General features: G+C 47.6%; 1 protein-coding gene across 1 annotated transcript; it reads left to right on the top strand.

Moving 5' to 3' along the window:
• Positions 1-2,020: 2,020 nt before the first annotated feature.
• On the top strand, positions 2,021-10,237 carry igf2b (insulin-like growth factor 2b). Its single transcript, XM_084476748.1, has 4 exons — positions 2,021-2,241; positions 3,069-3,225; positions 5,407-5,588; positions 7,245-10,237. Exons 1-4 carry the CDS (start codon positions 2,167-2,169, stop codon positions 7,482-7,484), a joined length of 654 nt encoding a protein of 217 aa, XP_084332874.1. The 5' UTR covers positions 2,021-2,166; the 3' UTR covers positions 7,485-10,237.
• The last annotated feature ends 1,541 nt before the right edge of the window (positions 10,238-11,778 follow it).

Below are 11,778 nucleotides of genomic sequence, written 5' to 3'. Positions count from 1 at the left end.
CCATTAATGTCTTTTTGTTTGTGGAGAAGAAGGTTTGTCTCGTCAGGTTTCCTTCAGAGCGGATTCCATTTTGTTGTTACGGTTTCTGCCCTGAACTAATCAGTGGTAAAAGGTGATCATGAATGTATTAAAAGAAAAGAGTATGTGGCGCTTTTATTAATCAGTATATATTATTACACTTCAACAAAATAAACCTTTTAATTACGATGATTTTAATTAAAAGAAAACCGGCTGCAGTTAAAATGCTTTTGTTCAGTTGGGAATTTAACTGCTTGCAATGTTTGCTTGATTTCAAATATTGTATTACGTGTTCTCCAATGTAAATGTGTAATAAAAAAGAAAGGGAAATAACTATATTGTCAATCGTTTTTGACAAAGACGAAAAGTATTTTGCCAAGAACTGAAATGAATAGTAGCAATCGGCTTTCAAAACCCGATGAAAAAGTAGTCAACATGGATTACTTTATATTTCCAGATAAAGGGATTATGATATAGGAATATAATTATAATCAATATTTTTTGCAGACCTCCATGATTGCATTTGTATTTGGAAAACTTAGAGAAATACAAAAAAAAAAACGCGAAATATCTTCTTACAGTAATCGACCCATGCATTTACATATTCTGCCACTAGAGGTCGCCGATCAGCAGTACAAGGTTGGACTTCGTGTTGAGCTGATAGAAGCGGAGGTCATAATGCCGTACAACAATGGACCAAATAAAGTTATCGCGGCTCATTACCATAGTCTCTTCTGTTTAGCGTCTTTTTACTTACTTTCGCACTTAGTAGAGGATAATTATAACTTGATCCAGGTGCAGGTGGTTTGAGTTGTCCCATAGCCATCAATATCTCAGGATAGATCATTCTTAACCATGGTTGGGGCATCTTGCTTAAGGATGCCTTCTGTCAACTTTTTTTTTTTCTCTTCTGCTAAACACTATCCTGCCCAGCTTAGACAAATAACTTGAGGACTGATTCACAAACAATAATGTAGGCCTAATCAAAAATAAGGAATTGTTTTATAAACTTCTACTTCTTTGTGACTTTCATGGAGTAATTGTTGAGAAGAGTGGCAGTCCTCGCCTTGGCTCGAGGCATGTCGGTTCTGCAATATGCAACAAATAATGCAACATCTTACCTCGATCTAACCCATTCCCATCCTGTGTCTGTAGGCCTGTTGTTCTCACACGAGCTGTTGTTCCTAAAGTGGCCGCTAGGTGTCAGCCGGAGGTCACTGAACCTCATCCATCCTCCTGATAGAGGAAAGGTTAAAGCACAAAAGTGAATGCAGTTCATATAGAATACTGAACTGTCTGTCTGCCTGCCTGCCTGTCTCTCTATTTGTCTGATGTTATCATCATCTCATCCTACAGAACTCGCTTGGTCCACCAACCTTCGTGACCATATCCGAACGGGCCTACAAAATGGTCCACAATAACTTCCTCTTAGAGAAACACTGGTGAATTAGTGGATCATTCAATCATTTAGTTATAATTTGGACTGACGTGTGTGTGGTCGCAGCTCTTCATCTGGAGGAAACCTGCGACCACCATGAGACGCAGGTGATGATTGGTTTGAATGCTGGTCTAACAATAACTTATGTGTCATGTAGGCCTACACGTTTACTAAGTGAAAACGACATTTGAATGACGGTAAAATCTGTCCAACGTGAGTCAGAGCAGAACTGGGGGAACATGGTGAGACATGTTGGACTCTAAGGTTCATGTGGGCGGAGTCCTGTGACGCATGGGGCGCTCTGCGTTCCCAAGGCGCATCCTCCCGGAGACGATGCGCGTAATGGCTCCGGGACAATGCGTAAAGGATCAAAATACGACGTGGAATTGTTACTCATTCGGTGAGTCTCGTCCGTCCACGTCTCTCCTCGCTTCCTGCTCGTTCTCTCTGAACACAAACCACGACTGGACGATCTTTTTCTTTTTTCTGTGTGTTGAGAGGAGGGGCCAAGGAGAGGGAGGTCCGGAGAGGCGTGTTTTCTATATAACAGTTGTCCCTCAGAACTTTTGCCTGTCGCCTGGTCTTCGGGACAGCATCTCACACACCACCTCTGTAGACTCACACACTGGGGGAACTTATTCACCTGCAAAAAAATAACATTTTCCTCAAGCCAAATAACGCGCAACGTCCATCCGTTCCTCCCCTCTGACATGGAGACCCAGCAAAGAAACGGACCTCTCTCAGTGTGCCACACCTGCCGAAGAACCGAGAGGAGCATAATGACGGTAATTTGGGACGATCAGGACGAACACTACTCTGAGTTCAGACGCTCCTGACGGATAGACTTGTTTTATCAGCTCAGTTCCTCGACCACATCTTTTCGTTTTCTTACGCTAAACCTTTGCTGCATGTGTGGGATTCTTTATTTGAAGGAGATTGAGTTTTTCGGGCTGTATGTGCAACAGGTATCTGGTGAAAGGTGGGGGTAGGCTGTATGTAAGGTCACGGACACGGTGGTCCTAACGGGACGGTGTCGGTGGGACGTCAGCGGAACTCCGGGAACACAGATAGGGGGCGACAGGTCAGGGGCTCAGGGTTCATCATTGACCGACCGGTATCGCAACTTATTGTGAACAATTGTGTAAGAGTGGCTGACAGGCACATATATGCCTACTGCGCCATTTTCTCCAAGTTGAGCAGTAAAAAGAAACCCAAATGCCATGCAGGAGGCTGATTCTTCTTGTAGCGGAGAGAGGACAGCTGATAACCTCTAGATGATCATGTATTAATGAGTAATACTCGTGTATTAATGAGTGAATCATGTTCATGATGCTGGAGCCGGAGCGCGTTCTCGTAAAGCACCAGACGCGTTGCATTGCTCTCAATGTTGGGTCTATAATTCACATTGAACCAAGCGAATGGTGTGCTGTTCTTTTTTAACTTGTAAAATGTAATTGATTCAGACAAATCCTGTGCTTTATATATTGCATGGTTACACGGTAGAGTAGCGTATGATGACATGGTGGATTAACGCGTGTGTGTGTGTGTGTGTGTGTGTGTGTGTGTGTGTGTGTGTGTGTGTGTGTGTGTGTGTGTGTGTGTGTGTGTGCAGGTGAAGATGAAGAAGATGTCGTCCTCCAGCAGCGCGCTGGTCTTCGCCCTGGCCATGACGCTGTACATCTTCCAAGGGGCCTCGGCAGAAACTCTGTGCGGAGGAGAGCTGGTTGACGCTCTGCAGTTCGTCTGCGAAGACCGAGGATTCTACTTCAGTAGGTTCCCACTTTAATCTCTTTTAGAACCTCTTTGCATTCCGTTAAAAAAAGACCGCGAGTCCCCCAGCAGCGCAAACGGATCGGCCACACAGAGAGAGCGGCTTCGCACGTTTGATGTTTGTTCGCTCTTTGCTACACGTGCACGCTCACACACACACACACACACACACACACACACACACACACACACACACACACACACACACACACACACACACACACACACAGGAGAGAGTAGGAAAGAGGAGACATGGGGAAAGGGAGGGGGCAGAAGGAGATATTGTGGCCAGCTGTGTTCTGTCTCAAGAACAGCTCTCGCTCGGCTGCTGCTGAGAAGGCGCTTTCTGTCGCTCCCGCCGGGTCCCGGGGCCCCGGGGCCCCGGCCCCGGGCCCCGGGCCCATACCTCTGATTGCATATGAAAGGACAGCGAGCAGAGAAGGCACACACGACTCAATGCGACACAATGGCCCACTTGTTTACTAGTGCATTCCGCGGGGGGGGGGAGGGGAGGAGGGTAATAGCACCCCAAAAGGCATGCCCGTCACCTCAGCACCCACGCTCCCCCAAGAGGAACCTAACATGGATTCTGAAGTCATCTGGGGAGCAGCGTTATGTGCATAACAGCATCCTTCTGACCACAGCCTGCGCTGGCAGGACCCTCAGCCTGTCGGACGCTCTTCATCCTGCAGGATGCGTCTTTTTGGGGCTTTTCTGACGTGGACTCATCCTGTGCTTCAGCTCTCTCTTGATCCAAGCCTAAAATATTGTTTACTGCTTTTAGCCAACATTGATATCCTCTCTCCTCCCCCTCCCCCTCCCCCGTCACTCCCCCTCTCCTTCTTTTCTTTTTTCTCCCTTATCTTCCCTTTCCTGCAATAACGTCCAACCCCCCCCCCCTCTCTCTCGCTCTCTCTCTCTCTCTCTCTCTCTCTCTCTCTCTCTCTCTCTCTCTCTCTGGCTCTCTCCCCCCCCCCCCCCTCTCTCTCTCTCTCTCTGGCTCTCTCCCCCCCCCCCTCTCTCTCTCTATCTCTCTCTCTCTCTCTCTCTGGCTCTCTTCCCCCCCCCCCCGCTCTCTCTCTCTCTCTCTCTCTCTCCAGTGCTTTATAGATGGCCCAGTATCCCCCGGGCTGCATCCTAACTTTCACCTTTCCTCCTCCCACTCCTTCCTTCCTCTCACACCCTGCACTCCTCTTTGTCTCACACACGCTGTGCTCCTATTGGATCAGCTTTTAGTATTTTTCTACTTCTCTTAATCTCGGTTGGGGTTAGGTTAGGGTTAGGGGTTGGGTTAGGGTTAGGTTGGGGTTAGGGTTAGGGGTTGGGTTAGGGTTAGGTTGGGGTTAGGTTAGGGTTAGGGGTTAGGTTAGGGTTAGGGGTTAGGTTATGGTTAGGTTAGGGTTAGGGGTTGGGTTAGGGTTAGGTTGGGGTTAGGTTAGGGTTAGGGGTTAGGGGTTAGGTTAGGGTTAGGTTAGGGTTAGGGGTTGGGTTAGGGTTAGGTTGGGGTTAGGGTTAGGGGTTGGGTTAGGGTTAGGTTGGGGTTAGGTTAGGGTTAGGGGTTAAGTTAGGGTTAGGGGTTGGGTTAGGGTTAGGTTGGGGTTAGGTTAGGGTTAGGGGTTAGGTTGGGGTTAGTTTAGGGTTAGGTTGGGGTTAGGGTTAGGGTTAGGTTGGGGTTAGGTTAGGGGTTAGGTTAGGTTAGGGGTTAGGTTAGGGTTAGGGGTTGGGTTAGGGGTTAGGTTAGGGTTAGGGGTTGGGTTAGGGTTATGGGTTAGGGGTTAGGTTGGGGTTAGGTTAGGGTTAGGGGTTGGGTTAGGGGTTAGGTTAGGGTTAGGGGTTGGGTTAGGGTTAGGGCTATGTCTGGGGGTCCGGTCCTCCCTCACCCCTCACCCGGCGCTGTGCCACAGGAGGGTCTTCACTAATCAGATTAGTCTATAAAAACACATGATGTGTTGCAGTGGGCCCACAGATCTCCTTTGATCCTCTTTGTTTAATGGATCCTCACGCTAATCCAGAGAGATCACAACAACAGCAGCTCCACGCCCCCCGCCGTCCAGCCCCCATCAGGACATTATTACCCCAACTCTGTTTGGTACGGTCCTGGGCTAACCGTGTTGTTCCCTTTGGTTCTCCCCCGTCTCCCTCCCTCCCTCTCTCTCCCACCTCTCTCTCCCTCCCTCCAGGTCGGCCGACCAGCCGGACCAGCAACCGCCGCACTCAGAACCGCGGCATCGTGGAGGAGTGCTGCTTCCGGAGCTGCGACCTCAACCTGCTGGAGCAGTACTGCGCCAAGCCGGCCAAGTCGGAGCGGGACGTCTCCGCCAGCGCCCTGCAGGGCCTCCCCATGATGCCCCCGCTGAAGCAGGTACATGTCAGCACCACACCTCCACCAGCACCTCCTCCACCTCCTCCACCACCACCAGCACCTCCTCCACCACCTCCACTCTATCTACTCCCTCCCTCTTCCAATCTTGCGTGTCTCTGAGTGCACGCACACACATGGAAACACGATACACACACACACACACACACACACACACACATGCACACATGCATGCATGCAGGCACACACACACACACACGCAATAATGTGCAGGAAAAAAGACACACACAACACACACACACACACACACACACACACACACACACTCGACACACACAGACAAAGATGCATGCACACACACAAACACACACAAACACACATGGTGGCGAGCTGCCTGGGCAATGGGAACAGTTCATCTGAAGCCAGGTTATCTTGATGAGTAGTGGACAGTAAGCAGGTATCTCCTGACAGGCGTGCTGACAGAGGGGGAAAGTGCTCAGACTTTCACAGCACATTGTCGTCAGGTAACGTCAGTATAGTGGTGCTGTCACACCCAGTCAGCAAGTGTGTGTGTGTGTGTGTGTTGTGTGTGTGGGTTTGTTTGTGTTCAAGTCTGTGGGAATGATTCTCTGTTACAAAACAACATGTTCCAGGTGTAGGAACATGACACACAGAACACTGAGTTCCATGCCACGCATTATCAGTTATGTGGTCGACCCGATTAACCCGGAGTGAGACTACCAGATATTTATTGAAGGATTCAAAGTCAAACTCTGTACGCATCCAAAAAACAAATACAAAAAAGGGATGACTGCACATTCCCTCTGTCCATTTCCCAAACCTGATCAAAACCAGATGTCACTATTTTTTCTAAAGCTGTCGATGAATGGCCCTCAGCTGTGGACTGGCTCTCCATAACATCAGAGCTTAAACCAGGAGGTGTGTGAGTAGCAGAGGAGCCCGCGCTTCAGGGGGGCCGCTGTGGAACAGAACCTGGCCCAAACATGTCCCACACATGTCCCCAACGTGTCCCCAAGGCGTGTCCTGTGGGCCAGCTGTTTGTGTCCTCGAGAGCGGATGAAGTCAGGCAGGGGAGGGGGTGAGGGAGGGAGGGGGTGGGGGGTGAATACCCCTCTAAAGACACCACACAACAACAAGCTATTCAGATCAGGCTATTGGTGCATTAGGTCTCAGTCTCTGGCGGCGCCACAGAGAAACTCCTTAGACTTAACTCAGACTTAACAGTAAAAGATCTGTTTTCAAAGGGGGGGGGGGGGGGGGGGGGTTGTTATTTGTTTTAGTGGGGGGTTGAATCTGTGTGTGTGTGTGTGTGTGGTGGGGGGGGAGGGCGATACCTGATCAGTGTGAACAATGACTAGTTCCTCTTAAGTATACGGGGAGGGGTGCAGTCTGATGATAACGACAGCTCCTCTCAGTCCGGGCGATCAAAACCAGAGGGGCAGCGAGTGTCTCCACGCTGGGCCCCCAGTCCCGTGACATTCAATGCCCCGGCGTCTCCTAACATGAACCATCTTTCGTTCTCCTTTCCTACCCGCCATGGTCGTTGCTGTAACTCATTACTGTAACAATGTCTTCAATATATTAGAAGTACTGACCCCGTGTTTTTCCATTGACCTCCCCCCTGCCCTCCCCCTCCCCTCCCCCTCCCCTCCTTCCCGTCCCTCCCCCGCCCAACAGGAAGTGCAGAAGAAGCAGCACGTGAACAACAAGCTGTCCTCCTACGCCGTGTGGGACAGGAAGGCGGCCCAGCGGCTCAGGAGAGGCATCCCCGCCATCTTGAGGGCCAGGAAGTTCCGGCGGCAGGCGGAGAAGGCGAGGGCCAAGGCCCAGGAGCAGACCCACCGACCGCTCATCAGCCTCCCCAGCGAGCTGCCCCCCGTCCTGCTCTCCACAGACAACTACGTCAGCCACAAATGAGCCGCGCCCGCCCGCAGTACGCACAGACAAGAGTTTGGAGGAGGAAAAGAAAAGAAGAACTCAAGACGAGGGGGATTATAGCTTTGTCTCTTGACGTCATTTTTGTGGCAGTCCTCTTTGACCTCCTCTGCCCTGTTCGAGCCCACCATCATACTACCCCCACCCCCCCACCCAGCGCTCATCTAGTACTTCTTGACCCCTTGACCCCCTCTCTGATGCCCCCACCACCCGACCACCTCCCGCAAATAAATCATTTTGAACCCGCACACAAACACAAACTCTCTGTCTCTCTCTCTCTCTCTCTCCCGCGCTGCTGTCTCTCCATCTCTCAACTCTCGCCATCTCTCTATCTATCTCTCACTCAACCCTCTCTCTCGCTGCCTCTCCCTCTTAAATCTCTCTCTCTCTCTGCCTCTCCTTCTTAACTCTCTCTCTCTCTCTGCCTCTCCTTCTTAACTCTCTCTCTCTCTCTCTGCCTCTCCTTCTTAACTCTCTCTCTCTCTCTGCCTCTCCTTCTTAACTCTCTCTCTCAACTCTCTTCGTCTCTTTCTATCTCTCTCTGTCTCTCTCATCGCTCTCTGTCTCTCATCATTTAACAAATTTCTCCTACGGGGGATTAATAAAGTTGTATCGTATCTCTCTCTCTGTCTCTCTCTCAACTATCCGTCTTTCTCCATCTCTCTCTCAACTCTCGCTGCCCCCTCTCTCTCTTTCAATTCACTGACACAAAAGGCACACACACAAATGAACAAAAAGTTACTAATTCGGCCGGTGCAATCCAGGTGGATCCTTAAGTGAGACGGAGAGGGAGAGGGAGAGGAGGAGCTGAAAGAGACGGTGTCAGAGGCGGCACTGGAGGAGTGTGTTTTATCCCTGAGGAAGAGGACGGTGAAGAGCGGCATGCATGAAAGAATCCATTCCACAGGGCTTCCCAGAGGCATAAGAACACCTCTGATAGTTCTTTTCTTATTAGTTTGCACCTCTTAACTATAAAAGGACTTCCACACTGTAAGGAATTATTTTGTAAAATTAGATTCCTGTTCCAGCACCTTTTAATCACAAACAAGAAGCAGAAAAGAGTCTGCAAATTGCACATTGCCACGGAATACGTCAAAGTATAGAAAAAAAGGCACTATTTTTTTATGAACAATGAACGTGTAGCTTAAAAAAATGTCATGGTGCTAGCTTTGGGAATGGACTCAAAGAAGAAGAGGTTGAAAAAGCACGTTTTTTTTTCTTTGGATCTTAAAACTTTCCGTTTTAAGGAAAGTCTGACTTTTAAAAAGAGGAAAATAAAGGATATGCTGGCGCCTCTTGGCAGTGGCAACGTGAGCGGAAGTGTCACTGAGCCCTGGGCTGTGTTAGCATCAGGCTAACAGCGCGTGCTCGCGGCTGCTTGTCCCTGGCTCGCTGGTGTAATTGTCAGGCGAGTGTCCTTCTGAGGTTCCTGGACAGGGACCGGAGCGGGGACATGGACATGGTGGACTGCCTGGACTGGGACAGTACTAAAGTTCTTGGACAGAACTTCCTGTTTGCCATGGTTTCGCTGACTGCCGTGGCAGGAAGTAAAATGTTTTGGACACCGACTGAGTGGGATAATGATGATCATATTTTTATTTTATTTTTATTTTTCAGTTTTCTTTTCATATCAACGTCTCAAGAAAAAAAAGCAAAACTGTCCGATTCTGGTACCGTGACATTCCTGTTAGCATAGTTTCCATGGTTACGTTATGTTATTTTACAGAGAAAAAAAAGGCACAACATTTAAATTCAAAGGGAAAAAACAGCAATAATGTCAACTAACCTTTTTGTTGTATTGTATATCAGTAGTATTCACATGCTTTTGCCTGAAAACAAATACTTGAATATATATATATATACATATATATATATATATATAAATATATAGATATATAATAAGTTTCCAGGGACGTTGTGGTATTTTCCTTTAGTCTGAGGTGTATCCTTGCGTAATGAGCCGCCAAGCTTTTTGTTTGTTTGTTGAAATGCAAACAAGGGCACTGTATAAAGGCATTATTTATTTTGTTATAAAATATATTTGAAAAATTGGTCCAAATAATATACGTAGCACTGATGCGGATTTATTTTGTAATGATCTCTTTCTTCCAATTGGAGTCGTCATGCTTTTTTTAGATGCTTTGTACCAAAAATACTTTTCTTTTTTTCGTTTTCATTTGACATTACTTTAAATCAATATTTTAACAGCTTCGTAGCCATGATTGCATAGGTATGTCTTCATATCACCCAATTAGGCACATACTCCAAATATTCTGTTTTGCATGGACATTCAGAAACCATGGTTGTCTGTTAAATATTCTCACTTAGCCAGACCTGTGTCCCCCAAACACATGAAGGGCAGTAGAACCGCCTGGATAACGAGACCTCAGAAAATCTGAGGCAGCCATCTGATTGGCTGCGACTTTGAAAAAATAAAATAAAAGGGAAAGAGAGTTTCTCTAGCGTGATTTCCTTGGTTGTAAGATAAAGACATCTCAGTGTTTCTCTTGTCTTTTCCTATCCAACATGTGTTTGAAGCTGTTCCCCAGAGCATTCGTACGTTTGATAAAAGTCAAAGTCTGTCTATGTGACAGAGTCTCCATTTAAAGGAACACAATCATGACCGACTGAACAACTCTTCATTAATTGTACTCAGCCCACTATGTTTTAAAGCCACTTTAGAATGGATGGGAGTGGAACGACTGGTCCTTTATTAAATCATATCTCTGAATGTGCATGGTCTCTTCTCATCTACCAACAACTCCCTCGGTCAACATGCCATCGACTGCTATTTGGTGTCCAGCTTTGACCATCAGCGTCTGGACAGAGAAACACAGTGATGAAGAAGACTTCATGTCCCTTTGGCTAGACATTGTGGCGGTCAGGTTACATGACTGGGGAATGATCTTTCCACCATTCATTTATGGATCATTTACACCGCCCTTCCCATCTGGTATAGCCTCATACCCCCTTATCGGTCCCACATTCACCCTGCCAGGCCATACCTTAAAGGTTATATACTATCTATATTCAGTTTTATGAGGCTCAAATATTCTTCTTATATCCCAAGATAATCCACCTATGTTATGAATCTGATAATGAAGGCCCCTATCAGACATTAACTGAAACATTCAAACCCTTACGATGAAGTCCGCCTCCCGCAATGGAGTGTCTTGAGATGTGTGGAGAGAGAGGTGTGCCGGTACAACGTTAGTCCATATCTGGCCATAAAGCCCTCGCTGTCTGCAGTAGAGACAGCAGCGGCCCGGGACATGCCACAGACAAGGTCAGTGCGTCCTAAAACTGTTATTGTCTGACAGCCCATGGAATAAAGAGTGGATTGAGAACATCAGTAAGGAGAGGAGAGAAGTAGCAGAACAAACAGCCAAATGGGAACTCAAAATAGCCCGCTTCCTGCCTCTTTAAATGTTCTACTTCAGTTGTGTATCTAAAGCATTGCAATTATTATAATAATAATAATTATTAATATTATTATTATTTGCTCCATTAAAATGGAATTCCCCGACAGCGATGACACAAGATGATAAATATTTTATTTTAATATATGATTCCTGCTAGGACTGCATTCATTCACTATTATTATGTAAAGATGGAGCAGGCGACCCTTGTCCTAAGTCAACCACTTCCTGTCACTGAATGTGAAGGGATGCCTTGCTCAGAGGTCTGTGTCAGTAGCCCACTCAGCCTGTGTGTATTCTATTGTTTAACCTCTGCACGCTAGAATGTCCGAAATGCACAATTCATGTACTTTCATTTTTAATATCAATAAAAGAAAAAAAACATTTTATCAAACACCATTTGTGTCCCAGCTTGGTTTGAACACTGCGTGGCGTGTGATGGGTCCTCTTCACCAGGGAGGAGGCGCATCTGAGACCCAGTGGGGTCCCTCAGTGTCCCCTCACTTGGGCTCATCTTGCTTTGTGTTTCACACCTCAACATTTCAACAAGCTTTTCATCACCTCCAGCTTTTCATACCTCCTCAACTAAAAGAAGTGCGACACAGACCCACCTCCGGCCCCCCAGAGAGAGACCGCTATCTCTGAGGTCTGCAGGCGGTAGATGACTGCCCGTCAGACCAGTATCTCTGAGGTCTGCGGGCCGTAGATGACTGCCCGTCAGACCAGTATCTCTGAGGTCTGCGGGCCGTAGATGACTGCCCGTCAGACCAGTATCTCTGAGGTCTGCGGGCCGTAGATGACTGCCCGTCAGACCAGTATCTCTGAGGTCGTCAGACAGCTCGTCATAATGCTAGAGC

This window comes from Micromesistius poutassou (assembly GCF_964030765.1).
Source record: "Micromesistius poutassou genome assembly, chromosome: 13".
Lineage (NCBI taxonomy): Eukaryota > Metazoa > Chordata > Actinopteri > Gadiformes > Gadidae > Micromesistius > Micromesistius poutassou.
Note: the sequence above shows the minus strand (reverse complement) of the source record. Positions and strands in the feature narration are given on the sequence as shown.